The 22,767-nt window shown below is 41.1% G+C and overlaps 1 protein-coding gene across 1 annotated transcript in view; it reads right to left on the reverse strand.

Moving 5' to 3' along the window:
* The window catches only part of Slc17a6 (solute carrier family 17 member 6), a 38,123-nt gene extending 15,968 nt beyond the window's left edge, over positions 1 to 22,155 (reverse strand). Inside the window, exons 1-4 of the mRNA XM_052178562.1 lie at positions 22,070 to 22,155; positions 19,226 to 19,478; positions 17,707 to 17,825; positions 450 to 564 (exon numbers count right to left, since the gene is read on the reverse strand). Of these exons, the coding sequence (XP_052034522.1) occupies positions 450 to 564; positions 17,707 to 17,825; positions 19,226 to 19,478; positions 22,070 to 22,155 (573 nt within the window). The remainder of the gene's footprint in view (positions 1 to 449; positions 565 to 17,706; positions 17,826 to 19,225; positions 19,479 to 22,069) is intronic.
* Positions 22,156 to 22,767: the final 612 nt, after the last annotated feature.

Raw genomic sequence — 22,767 nt, forward strand, 5'->3', positions numbered from 1 at the left:
AATCTCTTAAGAGGGATGGAGAGATGCCTAGCAGTTAAGTTGAACCCAAGTTTGGTTCTTTTCACCTATCTGCAATTTGTCTGTAACTCCAGGAGATCCAGAGCCTCTGGCCTCCTTTGGTACCTACACTCACATGTACATATACATATGCAGAAATACACACCTATATATAAGTGAAAAATAATTTAAAGATCAATCTTTTTAAAAATGCATTCAAGTCCAAGGGATGTAGCTCAGGGGTACGGGAACACTTGCTTGTCAAGCATACATGCATGGAGCTCTGAGTTTGAGGACCAAGTACATTGATCACCTTATATTTCCAATGCTTCATTTATTCAATTTTAACATTATGAAATACAGTTCGTATCTACTTATTCATAAAGACAAAAGTGCACATGTAGCTTTCAGTTGCACCCAAATTTGAATTGATGCCACCCTGTAGTTCCTACCTCCACAAGTCCTTGCAATATTCTAACAAAGATGACGCATCCATAATGCACTCTGGCTGCGGATGGGATCAGCATATTGAGGGTAGAGGTGAGCAGTATTGCAGCCCCAAAGACCCTGGAAGACAGAGATGGGAAGATGTGAGTCAACATGACTCAGACTGCTCAAAGCTCCTCAGGCCGATTTAAATGGTTGAGAAAAACCAGTTTTGAGTATTCCAAGCTTCTGGGTTAATATCCACCTATCAGTGAGTGCATACCATGTGTGTTCTTTTATGATTGGGTTACCTCACTCAGGATGATATTTTTCTAGTTCCATCCATTTGCCTAAGAATTTCATTGTTTTTAATAGCTGAAGAGTACTCCATTGTGTAAATGTACCACATTTTCTGTATCCATTCCTCTGTTGAAGGACATCTGGGTTCTTTTCAGCTTTTGGCTATTATAAATAAGGCTGCTATGAGCATGGTGGAGCATGTTTTCTTATTACATGTCGGAGAATCCTCTGGGGAGAATCCCCAGAAGTGGTATAGCAGGGTTCTCCAGTAGTATTATGCCCAATTTTTTGAGGAACCACCAAACTGATTTCCAGAGTGGTTGTACCATCTTGCAATCCCATCAGCAGTGGAGGAGTATTCCTCTTTCTCCACATTCTCGCCATCACCTACTGTGTCCTACGTTTTGGATCTTAGCCATTTTGACTGGTGTGAGGTGAAATTTCAGGGTTGTTTTGATTTGCATTTCCCTGATGACTAAGGATGTTGAACATTTCTTTAGGTGCTTCTCAGCCATTTTATATTCCTCAGTTGAAAATTCTTTGTCTCTGTACCCCATTTCTTCATAGGGTTATTTGGTTCTCTGTAGTCTAACTTCTTGAGTTCTTTGTATATATTGGATATTAACCCTCTGTCAGATGTAGGGTTGCTAAAGATCTTTGCCCAATTTGTTAGTTGATGTTTTGACCTATTGACAGTGTTCTTTGCCTTACAGAAACTTTGTAATTTTATGAGATCCCATTTGTCAATTCTTGATCTTAGAGCATAAGCTATTTGTGTTCTGTTCAGGAAATTTTCCCCTGTGCCAGTGTGTTCGAGGCTCTTCCCCATGTTCTTTTCTATTAGTTTCAGTATGTCTGGTTTTATATGGAGATTCTTGATCCATTTGGACTTGAGCTTTGTACAATTCACAGATCAAATGAAGCTCAAGAAGAAGGAAGAACAAAGTATGGATACTCTGGTCCTTCTTAGAATGGGGAGCAAATTACCCACAGGAGGAGAGAAAGTGTGCAGCAGAGACTGAGGTAACGACCATCCCGAGACTGCCCCACTTAGGGATCCATTCCATATACAGCTACAAAACCCAGACACTATCATGGATACCAACAAGTGCTTGCTGAGAGGAGCCTGATATAGCTGTCACCTGGGAGGCTCTGCCAGTGCATGACAAATACAGAGGGGGATACTCTCAGCCAACCATTGAACTGAGCACAGGGTCCCCAATGGAGGAGCTAGAGAAAGGACCCACTGAGCTGAAGGGGTTTGCAGTGTCATAAGAGGAACAATATGAACCACCCATTACCCTCCAGAGCTCCCAGGGATTAAACCATCAACACATGGAGGGACCCATGGCTCCAGATGCATATGCAGCAGAGGATGGCCTTGTTGGATATCAAAGGGAGGAGAGGCCCTTGGTCCTGAGAAGGCAAGATGTCCCAGTATAGGGGAATGCCAGGACAGGGAAGTGGGAGTGGGTAGATTGCTTAGCAGGGGCAGGGGGGATGGGTTAGGGGATTTCGGTGGGAAAATCAGGAAAGGGGACAACATTTGAAATGTAAATAAAGACTATATCTAATAAAAAAAACCTATTTCAAAAAAAAGAAAGAAAGAAAGAAAAACCAGTTTTAAAGTAGATATTTTCTTCCTAAATGAATAAAATAATTTGTATGTGGATCATCCAACTGTAATAAATGTATCTAAAAATTATAAGTTATTTGATGTGCAAGAAACAAAAGAGTGGGCCAAAGCAATCACATTTCAATGCTCCAGACATCCCAGAGATAGATCTCACAGATGTTTTTCTTACTGAGTGTACCAATGTTAATTCCCTTTTTGTTCTTCATTGTGGGATACAGAGGTAGACAAATTTTGTCTGAAGTACACCCACAAGATCATATATCCACAACAAGTTAAGAAAGAAGAAAGAATTGGAAGAACAATGTTAAAGATTTCTTTTTGCAAGTAAAATTCTTATTTAATTTAATTATTTTTGAAAGCTTGCATAATTTTTACACTAATGAATAAAACACATCCTCAATGAAAATGACAGAACCAATCCATTACAGAGAAGTCTATTTTAGGAAAAGATCATTCCCCAGGAGCCAACCCAAAGTGTTACTAAGTTGTACTTTGACCTTTATTTCAGCTGGGATTGGGTGCATCGTAGATGTTCCAATTTTTACAGAGATGTATTAAATATCACAGTTAACAACCTGAATTTCTGAAGGGCACATAATGATGATTAACCTGCTACTGAAATTTAATAAATAAGTTCATGAAGGGCTGAAAAAGAGCTTCCTTCATGTCAGTCAAAGATTGGGGCCGATAATTTTCTTGAAAGGTCAGCAGCCACATCTGCCTTTCTTTCCTCCCTAGTGGAGATGGTTTGACCCACCTCATATAAACACTCTATGTCCCCTCTTTGTTTCTGACATGACTGCTGAATAGGGATGTTCCATTAGGAGTCAGAGATGACATAGTGTGATAAAATTCAAGGGGGATAAACTATGTTATCTGGCTTGTCCAACACATGTGTCTTCTTGTTGTTATTGTGGGGGTAACTTGGATTAAATTTACTTTCTAGGAATGTATCTTCCTGCCATGAGCTTCTTTCTGTAAGAGTTTTTAGGGTGGCGCTGTCATTAAATTGGATGAAAAGAAGTCAAGTTTTGTGTGCTTCATTCGTTTGAGTTTCCATCACTAAACCACCACCATTTTATAGGGATAATCCTCAGTTGTGGAGTGCTGGCTTGTGCATGAAATGATGGTTAGTTTCATCCTCGAACTTTACCCCACAGATATCAATGGCATTCTCCCTCTCAACCCCAACAGAAAATGCCTGCAGAAATTACCAGATACCACAAAATATTAGGGAACAAACTGGCCCCACCGTGAAATCACAGATGAACTATTCGTTGAGCACCGACCATAACCACAATCATAGCTAACTCTGAAGAAGTCTTATTTAGGGGAAACCATGCTCAGACCTCATAGGCTGTAACTTCACAACCACTAAAGGACCCATCAGCACAGGTATTGCTTGACCCATACTTTACATAAAAACATGATCCTTGCTCAAGCACTTTACTGCAGAGTTTACCTTATGACAGTTCCTGACTGCTTCTAAGTTATTAATTCTCCCAGCTTTTATTCTAAGCATTACCATGGCTTCTGAAAGTACGTTGACTTTATTCTAACCAATTAGGAATGAAGTCTATTGAACTTTGCATAAAGTTTGAAGGTAGATGAGTTTGGGATCTTATTTAATTTTAGACATTTGCTATACAAATGAGTACCAGAGAAATTAAATTTTGAAGCATCAGGATTATTTCCCTGTGTGGAAAGTCTTTATGCTTTCTTTTGCTATACCATCAGGACTAATAAGCTTTTCTATTGACAGTTCACCTGTAAATACTAACTTCAAACTTTGTGAGGCTGGACGACTGTGCTCAGATAGGGAAAGAAGATTTTCACATCACTTACTATACCACCTCCAACCACTTGAGCTCAGTTAATCTTCCAAGAAACTATCTGGCTGGGTTAGATTTTTCTTTTCATATTCTTGTTTTACAAATAAGGAAACTGCCTCAAAATGACTGGTCAAAAAAACAGCAAGTAACAGAGCTGATATTTGAACCTATGTCCTTGCTCTTCTGTTATTAGGATAATGCCAGTATTAAAAAAGCATGAGGATGGCCCATAGTACACCAGGAAAGGGAGAGAGAAAATACAAGAAGTCCAGAAGCCTAACAGAAATACAAGTGGAGGGAATAGCCTACTAAGGTTGACCAGGAAGCCAAGATTTTGAGCCAGGTCTTGGTGATTAATGCATCAAAGACAAAAGAAATTCTAAAAGGAAGGCATGAACCACAATTGTTCAAAACTGGAAGTGGTTGCAATATGGACAACTGTACCTAATGCATTATGTATGTATTATGTGGTGCCTGACTTAGCAGCTGCCATCTGGGAACTGCATAATTTGGCAATACTATCCTACAAACACAGAGCATGTCTGCACAGATGAAGAATGGCTAAATATCTAGGCACTATAACCTAAGAGTAGGTAGTCCATCTTTAACTGAAACGTCACTATTGGACATATGGTTAGACCAGAAAACATGGCATTGTTGAAGATGACTCACCATGTAATGTTGGGGAATGAAGAAAAATAAAAGAGATGAATGAAGAGGCTTGAATGACATGGATAGGGCAGAGGCTTAGGATGTGGTCCAGGCTATCACATCAAAAAATGATACATCTTGGGATGATCATACAGAGGCTTAATCATCTTGTGATGATTAAGGTGAAGTGAGTATACAGTTTACTAAACTTAAAGGGCAGGAGATCTATGGTTCAGGAGGACAAAAATGATCAGATTTACATTTCATAGAAGGAAATGGCTGAACCCACTGATGGCCACTGATAGGGGAAGGAATTAATGCTGGCAAACATATGGTACATAAATGTGTGTAATGTTTTGTCTTTATCACGTAATAAGTCTGTGACAGGCAAGAACCTTCTGGCTTCTAAGGATCTTGTCTATCACACGAATTGAACCTCATACCACTTCCAGCCATAGACTTGAAGGAAATGTTGGCAGAACACAAAGTGATCCTGCAAACATGAATTTATCATAACTATTCCAAAGAGCCAAAATTCAGAATTAGTCTACCTGTTCATCAACAAAAGCAAAGTGAAAGAAAATATGGTCTTTACACAGTGGAATATTACTCAGCCATAAATAAAATCACAATCATGTCACTTGTAGGAAAATAGATGAAAATGCAAGAGAAAGAAATAAGGCAGACATAGAGAAGCATGTGAAAACAAAACATTTTTAAAGATGCACTGTCATGGGTGAACCACAAAGAAACTATGGATAATTACACCTATGAACTCACAGCAATTGTGACAACATGTACAAGATCTGTGCAAACTCAAGACAGATATAATTCCAGCATGGGGTTGGGGTTGGTCATGAATCCTCTCTCTTAATAGAGGAGCTACTGGCATTTGGTAGCTTCTGAAGATGAAGAGTCAGTTTTCTTTAAAGATGTGGCCCCTGGTAGGTTGGCCACACTCTAGTGGAAGGTCACATATACATGGGTATATGTCCAGTAGCACATGTTGGTCTCAATGGGTTGGAGTGAAAAATAAAAAAACTGGGTAGGTAATGGATCTGGGAAGGAATTGAGAGGAAAGATAAATATGATTGAAGTACACTGTACAAAATTCTCAAAAACTATGAAGAAATAAAAATAAATGTAGAGTTGATATCACTAAAAAAAATCATTATTTTCAGCTTACTCTGTTGATTAACTTGGGAGCTGTCGAGGCTCCCTGTGTAGTAGCTATAGCATTCTGGCAGCAGTGATAGTAGCAGCTTTCTTAAAAAAACAAAAATAAAACAAAAAGCCTGATTCTTTATTTGTGGAGGAGTGTACCATGGTACACATGTGAAAAATCAGAGTACAACTTATGAAATTCAGTTCTCTCTTTCCACCATGGGCCTCTCAGGAGTTAAAGTCAGGTCCTCAGGCTTACAGCAAGTGCCTTTACCCACTGAACTATCTCTACGGCCCTAGTAGTAGCTTTTTAATGCCATTGCAATGGTTACATGACAATCTAGAGCTGATTCACACATGCTCTTCAATAACTGACTGGCCAAAACAATATGAGGGCCTGACTTTAACTCCTGAGAGGCCCATGGTGGAAAGAGAGAACTGAATTTCATAAGTTGTACTCTGATTTTTCACATGTGTACCATGGTACACTCCTCTGCAAATAAAGAATCAGGCTTTTTGTTTTATTTTGTTTTTTAAGAAAGCTGCTACTATCTCTGCTGCCCAAATGCTATAGCTACTACACAGGGAGCCTCGACAGCTCCCAAGTTAATCAACAGAGTAAGCTGAGAATAATGGTTTATACTCACTGGGTCTGGCTATAGGATTCAGATAGCCTAGCACTAAACTGTGTCAGAAGAACAGCAACCATACACTAATATGAAAAATGCCAGAAGGAGCAGAGAAATTAGCAAAAACCTTTGAAAAACAACAACCATATTGAGAAATAGATAGTAGCAGGTGGTGGGGCGTGAGAATGAGAAAGGAGCTTATGACCCCATACACCCCAACCCCCACTCAAGGTCCTGGCCTTGTTAGACACCAAAGACTTGATGCCTTAGTGTAGAGGAATACTGGGAGGGGGGAGGGTTGATTGGGGAAGGGGAGATGGCTTATGGGATTTTCAGGGGAGGGGACAAGGAAAGGGAACAACATTTGAAATGTAAATAAAGAATATATCTAATAAAAAATTAGGTACAAAGGAAAAAGTAAAGAAATGGCAGCTGTAATGCTGAGTGGGAAATTAAGTTACAAACCACAGAACAGGTTAGCACTGTAGAGTCTACATACACTACACCAAGCATAACGACGAGTGAACTGCTGGTTATAATAGAGTCTGGGGCTCAGAGTTCCAGACTCCTTGGAATTGTGTCGACCTGGGAACTGTATCTCTCACAATTCCAGTGATCCTGCTCCTCTGTTCTGGGATACACTGGCTTAGCAATATTGGGTATTACTTAAGTCATCACATAAAGTAGGTCATATAGTGGAAGATCTACAATATGGGGCTTTCTTTCTTCACAGAGGGTAGAAGCAAGTGAAAATAGAAGCATACACTGGCTTAGCAATATTGGGTATTACCTAAGTCATCACATAAAGTAGGTCATATAGTGGAAGATCTACAATATGGAACTTTCTTTCTTCACAGAGGACAGGAGCAAGTGAAAATAGAAGCACACACTGCAATGAAAGGTGTCATGCTTGTGTGTGTTTGTGCGCCTGTGAGTCCCTGTGCATGCAGATGTATGTTGTTATAGGGTCCAGAGAACAAATTTGTATGTCCTTGATGCAGGAGTCATCATGAGATAGAAATAGCCCAGGAACTCATCATGTAGGCTAAACTACACCTACCCTTTTTTACATGTGCGCTAAGAATCAAACAGATATTTCTTGGTGCATGCAGCAAGCATTTGACAATTTGAACTATCTTCCAGATGCAAATTTAACCTAAAGCAAAAGTGGATCAAGAACCAAAATTTTCATCCTGCTTTTGCTGATGCTGCTGGTCAGAATGGCTAAACAGCAAGCCTGTTATGCTCAAGGGCATTTATATACTCTGACATTGTAGCAATTAAGAATGGACCCGGACACACAACTCAGTGGTAAAAAGCACTTGCTGTTTTCACAGAGGACATGAGTTTAGTACCCAGCATCTATCTTGGTGCTCACAAGCACTGTAACTCCAGTTTCTGGGGATCTGATAGCATTTCTAACCTATGTAGGACTGAATGTGCACACGACCACACACACAAATAAAAACTTATCTTTTTAAAAGAGCATCAATTTGATAGTGACAGTGAGATAAGTTATATACAAACTTCTTTCCTCCGGAGGATGCCCTTGGGTGAGTGATCATTACTTGCATTTCTAGGTCTCACCTTTCCCATCTGTAAATGCCAATGTTAAAACTTCATGAGAGTACTGTGAAGATAAAATGAATAGGTTAGGGACCATGCTTGCATCACAGTGAGAAGTTGTGAATATCGTCATTAATATAGGAGTGCCTTAACCTCAGATAGAGTGTTCAGAGAATTATCAGTCCTCCACCTGTTCTTTCCATAACAATGTTACCCAATTAGATAATGGTATTATTTTATGACTGCAAATGCACAGTGGTTTCAGGTCATACTGAGGTTCTAGAAACCTAAAGCGCATGAAACGAATGTGGTGGGAATACTATTTCCCATTAAGTAACACTGGATTGATTGAGATCCATTAGTCTCTTAATCTGTGCCTCATGGTATCCCTCAAAGATACAGGATGAAAAATAAATAGTGGTATTAGAAAATGGAGAGCTCTCTGTAACCCTCACCTGTCTTATTCCTTTATTCTCTCTCTCTCTCTCTCTCTCTCTCTCTCTCTCTCTCTCTCTCTCTCTCTCTCTCACACACACACACACACACACACACACACACACTTTGATTTCCAGTTGGTCTCCTTTGAAAGATGTCCTTAAAGTGCTTAAGCAATACTTTGTTTGTTTATTTGTTTGTTTGTTTGTTGATGTTTTGAGACATGGCTTCTCTGCATAGCCCTGGCCATCCTGGAACTCTCTTCCTAGACCAGGCTGTCTTCCAACTCAGAGATCTTCCTGCCTCTGCCTCCTGAGTGCTGGCATTAAAGGCTTGAGCCACTGACCAGCCAAGCTCCTTTCTTTCATGAGGGAAGTGTGAAGAAGCTCAGCTTAGCAAGCCAAGTGAGGAAGGAAAGCAAGAACACAGACAATGGTGTGAGATGCATGCTGCTTGCTGCCTCTAACCTTATATCCTCCTCTTGGGGAGAAGCAATGCAAGTAGAAAGGTGTTTTGCAAACAACATTCTTTTCCCTTCTTACCCTCCTACAACCTTTCTACATAGAAGGCAAGCCCCACTGGTAAACAGCCAGTCACATGTCTGCAAAGCTACCACAAGCACACTTCCTTCTGCTTGGCAAAGCTGCTGTGCTTCTACTCAGAGGTGCTCACTTCCCCTCAGCTTGCCTCTGGCTAAAAGCTAGATTGTTTTCAAGGGCATGTCCCCACAGAAGGCTATGCACATGACATGTGTGCAGGAGCCCTTAGAGGCAGAAAAAGCTTGTCAGATCTCCTGAAGCTGGAATTACAGGCCACCTTGATATGCTCAGAGTGGGTGCCGGGAACCAAACCCAGGCACTCGGCTGGCAGGCACAGTAAGTGCTTCCAACTTCTGAGGCTCCCCCCTTACCCCCGCAGGTTCCTAAAATCTAGATTCTTATTTATATTTTGTGACATACTATGTTGACCAAGAAGTCTCTTTCCTTCTTCATTGTTTACGGGAAGTGATGTAACTGCTGAGAACCCTCAGGCTTCAGTATGGATTTGTGGTGCTGACAGACTGATTCATAATCCTGGTGTGTTAAAATTTCTCTAAGATGTACTTTCAATGTTTTTCAATAGATCCATGTATATAATTACATGAAAATAAGGTAGTCTATCTGAGAACCTTTTAATGAATTTGTGATACGGTAGTGTTCTAAGGTAATTTGACTAACCAATTATATATTTACAAAATTAATCTTTGGATTTGGATTTATATAAAACATCTTAGTTCTCCGTTTTGTTGTGCTTTTTGTTTGCAGTCCCCTTTTAGCAAAGAATTAATTTAAAGTCAATATTTTTTCCTGTAAGGATGAGGAATAAGCAGGAAAAGAAATACTCAAGTTCATATTAAACGTATTTTTTAAGTGAGAAAATTTACCCAAAATAAATCTTTGCTAATTTAGTCAAGTTTTTAATTGCAAAACTTATTCTCCATAGCATTGCAAAAGCATTTATGTTATAATCATAAATCATATATATATATGTATATATATGCTGGAATATCAAAGGTATAAATAAAAGCTTCCAATAAATTACACACTTCAACAATGAACTAAAACATGTTCTTTGCTTGATAATACAAAATACTGAGATGGATCTAAAGTAGGCCGATATTTAATCTTGTTTAAACTTCCTTTTGATAGCTGGTAGCTAATTTATAACACAAGAACCCACACTTGTATGACTGTGAGTCTGATAAAGATGGAGAAAGCAGAGTGGAGACAAAATGAAATGAAATTTTCCAACTAATGTATAATGTACTATTTTCTTTGCTCTACAAAGCATTAGAAACATATAGCTCTTAATTTTTCAAAGAGCAAGGTGAGAAATTATGACATAAAATGATGGGCATTTGCTTATTGAGATCATTTTTCAAAATAATAAATGATATGAAAATGACTTAAATTTGGTTCCCTCATTGTTTCCTTAGCTCAAATAACACAGACCAAATGAATCCTTTGGATTTTTTTCAAGTGAAGGACTAATTTCTATTGTTTTTCACTTTCAAGGTACACATGTGAACACAAATACACACATGCCCCCACATACAGAAACACACACACACACTGACTTTCTTTCTCTTTTCTAAATAATATATTAATTTTTGAGAATTTCATACCAAGCATTCTGATCATATTCCTCCCCATCCCCCAACTCCTCCAGCCCCTTCCCCATGTTCTACTTTCTCCTATTCATGAAATGATCATACATTCTACAATCATGTGCAGGACTGGCTTGTGAATAAAGTGCTTCTCAGGAGGATGGAAACACTGGAATATGCAGACAATACCTACACCATACATGACCCATGCATGATTAACTTGCATTGCGGTTGTCAGCAGGGAGATGTGCAATTTTCAGTTATGCACATTTCTTTAATCCCCTGACCCCAACACCCTGGAGAATTGCCTGCACCCCAGAAATATTTGTCCTGCAGACAGAAGCTGGTGGCTTGTCACCCATGCAGAGGACAGGACGTTCATCTTCCCTAAGTCAATCAACTTGCTGCCATTTGGGCAAGGCTTGTCACTTAAAGAGAAGACTCTTGTTCTCACCGCAGGTGTGGGACTAATCCCCCCCTGCAGAGTGTGCAAGAATAGACTGATTCAGGCAGTTTTAATCTATTTAATCTAATCAAATCAGGGCCCAGGCACCTCCCTTTGTCACATCTGATGCCTGTCCCCATATTAAAAAAAAAAAAAAAAGGATTGCACAGGCTGGAGGCAGTCCTCTGGGTCCCTTGGTACATCATTAAGTTGTAAAAATGACTTCATCACTCACGGCAGAGAAATTAGACTGCCCCAATGGTGGCATAAGGCAACCGGAGAATTATCCTACCAGCTGCCTACCTGACTTATTTGCAAAACCCTTCCTGCTACCCCCACCCAGAACTGCAGTGTACTGGCAGAATAGTGATGTAGAAATGAGAGCAGGGAGGGGGTGAGGGGTTTGTAGAATCGAGAGAGAAAGAAAGCCTCTGTCAGCAAAGCAGGAGCGGGTGTGGGTCCTTGGAGACTCCTCCCCCTCCAGCCTATCTTTTCATCATTCATCCTGAGGAAAAGGGTATTTTCTTTTGTTAGAAAAAATAATAAAAGGTTCCATTACCCCAGATACCTAACCTATCGGGCCCACAATGGCAAAGCAGCTAGATGTTTGATAGGCTACTAGGTGAATGGGATAGAAAAGACAACCTCTGGCCCCCAAAGACTGGATACCTAGAAACCACTTTCACCACCAAGGATGGGGGTCCCTCCCCTGCAGCAAGCTTTATGCTTGGAATATGAAAAATTTTCTAATGCAGAAGAGATTGAAAATATTTCTCACTGAGGGCTAAGAAACTGCATCTGGAGGTGGGCATTGCCATGAAAAGGTAAGTAGAGATGGAGAAAGAAAGAGACAGATAAATGATAAACATATGGCGTGTTGATATTGATGGAGTGATTGTAGGTAATAGATAGATGGGCGAAAGACAGAAATGGCCAATGGAAAAGAACATAGAAATCAGAAAATGCATATGGAGATAGATACATAGGTTACAGTGAGTGCGTATGTTTGGTGTCAGAACCCTGGAGCTCATTTGCAGAGGTCACTAGGATTTGTTAATTGAATATATTAACACACCTTTGTGATTAATTCCTTAGAAGCAGGAAGAACTAACAAATTGTTTAGTTCTAGATCTGAAACAACATGAAGCTGTTAATGCTAAAAATGTCATTCTTCTCTTTCTAAAAATCAAACTAACCAAACATTTTTTTTTGTTATGATCAGGGAAGCCAACAATTTTACCTAAAGTATTTTGCTTTTATAAAGAAAAATGCACATTAGTAAAGAGTTTTAAAACATAGATTTGGGTGTTTCAGTTTTAGGTACATGTTACTGTATATTTTACACTAGGAAAATGAATTGAGTTATATTAGAATCCCAAGGAAGGATTCTTCCTTTTTTGCATACAAAAGGTCAAAATTTCTTGCAGTCATTCTGCAGTCTTCCTGGAGCCCAGACAGACAAGGGCATGAGTGGGGATCAAAAACTAAATGCCTCTTTTTTTTCCTGGAAAATTTCAACTCTCTTCTGAGTCATTGTCAAGCATGAAGTCCATCTCTCCAAAGAAAAGAACAGAATTACATTGCTGCAAATGAGTTTAGAATCTAAGACACCCAAACACACCACACACCACACACACACACACACACACACACACAGAGAGAGAGAGAGAGAGAGAGAGAGAAAGAGAGAGAGAGAGAGAGAGAGAGAGACAGAAAGAGATACAGAGAGAGAGACTGAGACAGAGAGACAGAGACAGAGTCAGATTCTAGAGACCCATAGAGAGACACAGACAGACACATATAAACAGATATGCACAAAGACACAGAAATACAAACACACACACACACCACACGAGCACATGCACACACACATACCACACATACACACACACACACACACAAACACACACACAGAGTGTTTCCTCTGAAAGAGAAAAAAGACAAATCTAATGGTCTCTTGGGCTTGTGATGCCTAATTCATGGATTTGTCCCCTGGATTTGAGGCATGACAGACAGATTGGAGTCCTTCATGCAGGGAGCAGATGATTCAGCCTGCTGCTGTCCTTGAGCTTCACAGTGGAGCACACAGTGGCATGCAGAATATTATACTCCTTGTAGAATTAGCTTGTAGTCCTCCACTACAGGAGTCTGAGCTCTAAATGAGGTCCCTTTGCAACCTGGGGAATATCCCACCTCTCTGAGTTTGTATTTCTGGTAGTATCTGTCTGTGAGATGGGAGAGTTGGGCCAGATGACACCAGGCCAGCTTTAACAGGGTTCCTATCAAAGGAGACTATGCTACAAATATGTATGGTTCGCAATCTCTTAGCCAAGTGAATATTTTAAAAATTAAAACTTCTTTTTTTTCTCTATCAAAAGTCAGTTATTAAGACAAGAAGTCCCAAAAATAAAAATTAAAATAATGTCCTGTGGATCGCTCATTATTAGCTAGACAGGAAAAGGAAGAAATGCTTGCAGCCTTCAACATGGAAGTCCAGCCTTGAACTTGAGTTTCTCCAGATGTGTTTACCAGGCTAGAGCTCAAAGCTAACACACAACAGATCCCCAGCATGCTCTACACACTTGGCCAAAACTTCCATTTTAAAAATAGTGATTTTAAAGCTTTCAAATGAGGTTTGTATAATTTTAGTGAACAACAATTTAATTCTAAATTATTAGTTTGGAAAAATTAGTTCTTAATGCAGGAATACAACATAACACAGGAGCACGGATGTTACTATCACAGTGGAAATGATTCATCTACCTTGCTAAAAGTGAATTTTAAGATGAGTAACATCATGATCATAAAGTATTTCTTTCATTTTTTTTAATTTCAGACTGTATCAATAACAAATGGCATAAGCCAACAATTGCATAGTTCCAGACACTTTCTTATATCCATATGTAGCCTCTGTGTAGCTATCAGGACAGCAAAATGAAGTAGGCTCTTTTCTTTAGACAAGAAGGCCAAGGAGGAAAAATTTTTGTGCCCCAAAAGTTATAAAGTAACATATTCAGGATTTTGAAGTCATAAGGTTTTGCTTTGGAGACTAAAACTTCTTGTTTTATTTTTTTAGTCAAATATGTATCATGGCCAGGTAATATTCAGGATGGTAGCAATGTCACCATGAAAATATAAACAAACAAGCAAACAAAAAAGAAGCACAGATAAGACTGTTGCAGCTCACACCTCTCAGAAAATGAAGTCATTAGACAAGAGAAAACTAAGATAGTTCTTGTGATCATGCTGATTGGTATGGTGCATTGAGAAATCAGGAAGATAGGGGCAGCTAGGAGAACGTGCAACAAATGTTTAAATTATATTGGCACATACATTGCTATACATTGAAAATAAATCTACTACATTTCCTTGGCCTTATTTATGTCTTGCAAAAAATAATTCAATTATGTCCCTGTAATTAAGCTCTTGCCAATTAAACTATTGCCCTTACAATAACCCAGATGTAGGGCAAACACAGTGCTGGGTAACTCTACATGTGTAAGTATCTAAACTGCTCTGAGTCTCATGTGTCCTGTACTGCTTAAGAGAAAATTAACTTGCTCCAACATTTTTATCACTGTTCTAAATACATCATCATCTTAGAACACTACAGCTTTGAAAAGGAATCGTCCTCTGAAATCCCTTATGCCCCTCCACAGAGGTGACTACTTCCTCCCATAAGACTTAATGACTGCTTAAGGAAAAATAAAGGAAGGGGGATAAGAGGCATTCTGGTGAATTGAATGTTCACCATCACCACCACCACCACCACCACCACCACCCTCTGACTCCCTCAGCAACTCCTCTTAAGGAACAGGAAAGATAAATGCTTATAATTTGATTAATAAAATGAACCAGAGTCTGAATCCTGACTAAGAGTAAAGCTGTCTTGACATATCAAGAAAGTGGAGAAAGTCCAATGTGCTTTTTATTTCCCATGGAGAAATCAGCAAAGAGCATAGCTAGGATCCCTTCTCCTGCTAGGAACTATCTCCACACCTCCTTCCTCCCCAAGAGCAAACACAACCCTGTTTGTTCCTAAGAGCAAGATGGAAGAGAACTCCCAGGATTCTGCCCCAGGGAAATCTTAGCCTACAAGGAGGAGTGCTGTGAATGAACAGACAGGCAAGTCTCTAGGGCAGAGACCTGCCCTGAATGTTCTACTATTTCTAGAAAAAAAGAAGATAACAGGACATATTCATTGTTCATCAATCATTTCTACAGGAGTCTTAGGTATGCATGTGCAGGAAGCTTTCATGGACAAAAGTCCTGAGTGCATTTTCTAGCACCATCTGAACATTCAAAACATGTTAAAAAACAAACACATCTGGCTGACTGAATTATTTATAATTATGGTCATCTCTCCTTAGCATTGTGCCCCCCCACCATTGAGCAAGAAAGGCTTTTTTATAAGCAGAAAAGAAAATGTCCACATACTTTGACCTATTTTCATAGAAAACTCATGTGTGCTTAGAAGGTTTTTTTTTTTTTTAATATAAAACTGAAGCAAAGAGTTCTAAACTCTGAGAGGTGCCTCTCTAAACCTATATTTTCACATTACTTTAATACATTTATCAACTTTCTCAGTCTGGTAGAAGTTAAAATATCATGTTTGGGGGTATTGAGTCTCTTTCTTTTGAAACTATGTTTAAAGGTAAAAAGTATTCGAGTGCAAATTAGAATTCTAAAGCTTTGAAGATTTTCCTTTGAAGAAAGCAACTCAGCTACCTAGTCAGCCATTCATCCTTGTTCAACGGGATACCAAAAATCTCAATAAGCTTTAAAAAAAATCAGGAAAATCTGTTTTTCTGACTCCCTGCTGTCACAAAGAGGTAAGACTGCGATCCTTGGTGTTCTGTTCCTGGCAGGAGCCCTGTTAGCAGTTTAACTCTTGGCAAGCAGAGCTTTTTGCCGTCGCAACTCTTAAAGGCAAGACTGTCGTAATTATGACATCGAGTTCAGATTTTCGATATCATTTGGAATTAATTGTTGGTGAATCCTCTGTTGATTTTTCGCTCATTTAAAAATACTTTATATATGTATATTTAAAGTATCTTTTGGGAAAATCTATCTGTTTTTAAGCATTAATTTTCGGGAAAAACATAAAACAAAAGAAACCATTTATTAGAGATTTGAAAACCAAGAATGTTGCTATGTGTTATTAATCACCAAGTGTCAACGAAGTTAATGTTTTCTTTAAAAAAAAAACCATTATGTCTCCTAATATTAAATTTTTCCTTATCACTTCCATAAAACTGGCTTTTATTTTATGGAAGAAAGCCACCTGCTTGGTCAGAGTGCTAGATGTTCTTACCCCTTGGTGTAGATATCCTAAGCTACCTTTTGTGCTTTCCTACATATTTTGATCAGCTTCCCTGAAATCTCCAATATTCGATCTAAACGCCTGAGATAAAATTCCAAGAATTCTTCTGGGAACCTGGAGACCTGTCAGCCTCGCCCTGCAGGACCCGAGGATAAGCCAGGGCATGGGACTGGAAGATGCAAGTGAGCGCTAAGAAGAAAGATTGAAAACCGGCCTCGGAGCTGACCTGATGGAGCCCGTCGCCCTCTAGTCTCAAAAAAACGTTTGCTAGCACGACGGAGGAGGGGAGAGGTTACACGTCTGAAGTCTGAAGACCCCTAGTCTTTATTTGGGATCTGTAAGCCGTGGGGTCGGAAGGAAGGGATGAATGTTCAGCCTTGGTTCAGACTCCAATAGGTCGGGTTAGCTTTGTTGATTTTCATTAAAGTGAACTCAATGAAGCAAACAGAAATCTCTTGTCCTCCAGTAGCCATGGCTCTTTCCAAAGTATAGCCACCACAAGTATTTATGCTTCTCGGTGTCTCTGTATGTGTACTTTGGGGGAGGGGTGTCCCCCAGAAAGCAGCCGCTAGGACGTCGGCTCCAGCCACTGCGGCAAGACTGCAGGTCGGAGGCCAAGGGGACGCAGCTGAACCGCTCAGCTCATCCCCGCCCCACTAAACACAGAGCTTATTAACAGGTGGAATCGCACCCGGAGAGCCCTAGATTCCGCCTGCGTCCTAAGAAACAAATCCTTCAGGCTCACAATACCATCTGGGTTAGCTCAGGGGCTAGCCTTTGACGCGTCCTTGATCTGCACCACCGGGCATCTATTCCGGCACTCCCTTTCTTTCTGACACCTTACAGTACTGCCCCATCTTCGCAGCATCCAACACAGACACCAGCACTCCCTTCCCCCATCCCCGCCCTACTGGAAGGCACTGAGGCGGCGTCTCTAACAAGCTTGATTAGAATGGCCTAGCGTGGCGGACTCCTTTGAACAAATCTTGGAGCACCTGAGCCCTTTCTGCTACTGAAGGCTCGGTGGTCAGGTCTGAGGCCTGGAAGGCGTGCCCAGCTACAAGGAAACGCCCTCGGGGAGTTTCCAAATTCCCCAGGGCCGTCCAGAACCGGCACAAACAAGAGCGGGGAGCCCCAAGCACACACACAAGATTACCGGTTAGCGGCCAGCCGCGATGCGATATATCCTCCCGGAATCTGGGTGATGATATAGCCCCAGAAGAACGATCCGTGAATCATCCCCACGGTCTCGGGGTCCCAGTTAAATTTGGCTTTCTATAAGAATAGAGGGAAAACACAAAGAAACAGCCTGTCAGGAGTTGGGTATGACACAATCATTGCACACAATTCACTTTCAGTGGTCTGTGGGCCAGGACCTTTAAACACGCAGAACATTTTCTGCAATACTGAAGCCAGGACCTTAATTTTCGTTTCATAAAAATTGCTTCTGACCAGAGGGACTCTTTAAAAGGGCGTTGTAGTTCTCAATGAAGCATGGGCTCCCAGGCTTTCTTGCGGATTGTACCGCAGTCAGCGAACCTGGGAACTTCTCACTTGGTGGAGGAATTTTATATGCCCCATCTAAGAATTCGGACTCTCGGAAAAGAATATTGGTTAAGGTTCTTTTAACTGTTGAAGGCGTTAAAAATGGTGTCTTCCTTAAATCTGAATGGGCAGAGCAAAAAGGTTTAGGGACAGTCTCCCTAAAGAATTTGGAGAAGTTATATGGTGGAGGGGGGGGGAGGGCAGTTTAAGATTCTGTTAAGAGCTGTATAAAAACCATCAAGGCCTTGCTGCCTAGAATACACTGGGCCACAACACAGGATATTATTCCTTTCAAGAAAAGGGAGACAAATACCTGCAAGTTACTGGAAAATACCAAGCTTTTGCCTTGCCCAGGATACTGAGAATACTATTTTTCTCTCTTGCAATGACAATTTCCTGGGTATCTTGGGCTCCAGAAGGCTCAGGAGCGTCGGTTCGGCTCTCCAGAGCGTTCCCAAATCCTGTGACCAAATCAAGCAGCTCTACTACATTCCCCGGAAAGATTTCTGTGCCCTTCAGCTCACCTTCGCCCAGGAGGCGTCACTGCGGAACACATTCTGTAAAGTTACCGCGGCGCGCACCCGAGTGAAAGCGACTCCCCTACTCCGCAGCTTCTCTTCCAGCCTGCCGTTCTACACCTTCCAAAAGGCCTCTTAGTCAAACCTGATATGTACACGCTGATTTGATTGCGGGGTTTTCTGCTTGTTTGTATGTTCTGATAAATAAAGACGTTTCTTAGAGGGGGCAGGCTAGGGTGGGAGGATCTGGAGAAATCCAGTGTGTGTGTGTGTGTGTGTGTGTGTGTGTGTGTGTGTGTGTGTGTTACTCCTTTTTAGTACTAGGAAAATGTTTCGTTTTAGATTTAGCAGACTTTGCTAGCTCTCGGCTGCCTTTCTTTACAAGTCAAAAGAGTCAGACACTGTTTTATGCCTTGCAAACGAGGGAGGAAAGGCCTGGATCAGAGCAGGGAAAGGGAGATGCTAGCACTCTGGTTGTCCGTGTTCTAGGATGACAGGACTGGGGGTAAGGCTTCGCAAGCCTTCCTCTTTAGGTAGGGAAATTGAGCATAGGTGAGTGGCTGCGAGTCAGCCAGACAAGGGAGTTCCCTTTCGAGCTCCGTCAGTGCCCACCTCCTTGATAACTTTGCCTCCGCGGTGGATGGTGCTGTTGTTGACCATGTCCACGATGGCCACGCCCAGGTTACAGCGGATGCCAAAGGAGATGCAGAAGCCGAGGCCGCTCATGATGGCTATGATGTAGCGGCGCGGCAGGCCGAAGCATGTGCAGTCGCACAGCGGAGCCTTCTTCTCAGGCACCTCCAGGGGTTTGCCATCCTCTGTCAGCTCGATGGTTTCTCGGTTGTCCTGCTTCTTCTCCAGCACCCTGTGTCAGATTGAGGAGAAGAGACGCCTATGGTCAGGCACTTCTCACTCTGCCCTCAGCCCAGACATTTGGTTTCCTCAACCCTTAGGCTCTGGGGATTGGGCTCTGACCTCATTTTTTTCAGAAGAGTTAAGAGTGCGAGCAAAATAGAACTTATACCCTCTTCTATTGTGTGAAATTCTATACCCTACTCCCTAGGCAGCAGCGACTTCACCTTTTTACCCTCAGGCCTAACTCAGTGAACCCCAGTTCTGGCACTTTAATATGTCTTAATTACATGCAGGTTCTCTAGACCTAACGTTTAGGGTCATTAGGATGCTAGGGACAGTGTTGGGAGAGGAATTCCTTTTGCAGGATGCCATTCTGATTCCTAGGTGCTGTACTCCAGGTTACTGAGGGTCCTTTCCAACACCTCAGTCTACCAAGGGCTTGAGAAGGACTTCACAGGACCAGAGGCAGCTGCTCGGAGACCACCATCTCTATCCACCCCCTCACTAGACCTCAGTGTGCAATGGCAGTGTCTTTCCTCACCCTGCCAAACACTTCCCAATCTTCTATCTTCTATATTGGGGTGCCATTTCAACACTCCCTCCCCCATTTCTGTCTCTCTCTTTCCTTCCCTCTTTCTCTCTCCCTCTCCATTTCTCCCTCTTCCTCTCTCAATCCCTCCTCTCTTTACTCCTGTTAGACACAAAGGCATATGGCTGACACCTCAGCTTCCTTCCTACAACATGAATAATTAATCATTCACAATCTTGCGTCATTACTATCTCAGTTACAGCACACTGAAAAATATCGCTGGCCCACTTCCAGACACAGAAAATAAGATTTCTGGATTTACCAAGGGGCACCCATAGGACCATCTGTACCACTAAGAGGAAGATCTCATTTTTAAAATCCTAAAATTTGACTCTTCTCAAGCAATTCCCTTTAGGCTCTCGTCATTGAGGGAGTAGGGAAGGAAGAGATTTGGAATGAAAGAATGGACTTGAAAAACGGTAGTGCTGTTCTCATACTAGTACACCCATAAAATGTCTATTTTTATAAAAGAACGGGATAGAAGATATTAGCTACCTTTTAACAAGACTCATATGTTTTGATATGTAAACAGTGTCTTTACTTACAATAGACAAACATTTTCTCAATGCATGTTGTAGTGTACATACCATTAAATGCCACACAATGGCTTATACACGCGCGCGCGCGCGCGCGCACACACACACACACACACACACACACACACACACACACGGGTGAAGCCTATGGAATTTTAACATCAGTTCAAAGCATCTATAACATGGAATATGGCTACCAAGAAACGTGAATCTATCTTCCAAATTCTCTCAAATTCTACTGCAGATTAAGTCACTAAAGTGTGTCTATGCTTTGTGTATGTTTATCACAGATATACAACCCAAGTACTAGGGGTTTTCTTTCTGCAGTGATTTTCTTTTTTCTTGCAAGGAATAAAGTAACCAATTTGATCATTTTTGCCTTGGCTTTATAGACCTGAATTTGTGAAGTTGAACTGTGCACCTGAGTTCCCTACCCCACAGCCACCTCTAAGCAGCTGCAGGACTGCAGGGTGTTTGCTGCAGCGTCCTTTGCCGCAGAGGTGCGTGATGGTGTCTACTGAAGCCCACCAGAACCAAGGAACTTGAAAAAAAGAGATGAACACTGGCCATTTTGTTTACAGCTCTCATGGATAGCCAAGGCTTCAGTTTCCAAATGTGAAAATGAATGGTTTTATTTCAAAATCCATTTTCCTATTGTGTTTGCTGTCTCTTTGATTTTGCATGTATCATTGACAAAAAATACTATTAATAAGAGACTTAATACATCTGTCAGGACCTGAATTCATGCAAAGCATAGTATGCTCAGTGTAGCAATTACAAGAAGGACAGCATTTGCATTTTCTATTACTTTTACAGTAATTTTACAGTTTACTATTCCGATTCTTAAAGCACTGTGACATTTCCCACACAAGAGACAGGCTCATAAAAAATAGCATTCAGATAAAAATACATATACAATGTTTTAGGTTCAACAGAGGAACATCAATGATCAATTATTGATATATTTTGATACTGTTTCATTCAATACAGAATTTCCCACGAGACAGTTCTTCACATGTTCTTACAGCTGAGATCTAGATTTCTTTTTTGCCATTAATCTTTGGAATTTATTTTTAAAAAGGATTTTGGCTTTTGTTATTCACTTGTTTGAATAAAAGGCATTTTATTTGGGAAATGTATAAGAAAAAAAGACAGACTTTATGAACAGGTGCTGAACGAATAGTTTGGAATTGCAAAGAAGGATTAAGAGCTGAACTGGAACACATGAGAATCCCCAGGTAATGGAACAAAATCACACACACACACACACACACACACACACACCAGACAGGTCCATTTAGTGCTACATTCCTGCATTCATAAGCAGGTTTCCAGTGGAACCTAGCTTCAGCAATGAACAACAAAAAAGACTTTCCACCCTGTTACCATCTTTCTATGTAATCAGGCTTTACAGAAATGGCTCTGCAGATTCTGTCATGGTGAGCCCCAGGTAAGCATGGGGTTGCTTTCTCTTACCTGTAGATCTGTCCAAGCGATTTTCCAGCAAAATTCTTTATCCCCTCTTTCCCTGGGGCCAAAATCCTTTGTTTTACCGACTCCATTCTTGTAAAGACTGGTGTCCAGTCTTACTAGGTTTAAATTGTAGTGGCTATGAAAGGCGAGTTCTGCGCATAGTCTTAATCGGTTAAGGTAGAGCTTTTTCTTCTCAGCAGAGGTGAGCTTTCCAGCAAGGCTGTGAGTTGGAGAGGGGAGGGAGAGCGAGAAAGAGTACAACAGAATAGCTGCATGCAGCCCACGGGTTTCCTAATAGGAGAATTGGTATACACAGTCACAAAGTCTCATTGGAAGGGGAGGATCCGGTGGCCGAGGGCGCGCGCAGTGCCGTGGTATTTGGGCGGGTGCTGATGAGTCCCTGTTCTGGAAGTCACCTCACCGAAAAATAACGTAAATTCCCGGTTTTGAAGTCTTATCGCAATCAAATCCGCTGTCTTTAAATCAGATTGACCAGAAACGTCATCTAACCCTTGTGTAAGGGAAAAAGCAAAAGAACCCCACTGTCTAAAATGGTGACTTTACTGATCAGAGCTCATAGCTTCCCAGAACCCTTGGGAGCTTCCCAGGCCTCAGGTGAGCGGCTGCTGTTAGCTTCCTGCCTTAACATGGTCTCCTCCCATCGCGCCGGCGTAATTGTGCTCTGCAGCAGAGTGGAATTA

Source organism: Apodemus sylvaticus, chromosome 1 (genome assembly GCF_947179515.1).
Source record: "Apodemus sylvaticus chromosome 1, mApoSyl1.1, whole genome shotgun sequence".
Classification (NCBI taxonomy): domain Eukaryota; kingdom Metazoa; phylum Chordata; class Mammalia; order Rodentia; family Muridae; genus Apodemus; species Apodemus sylvaticus.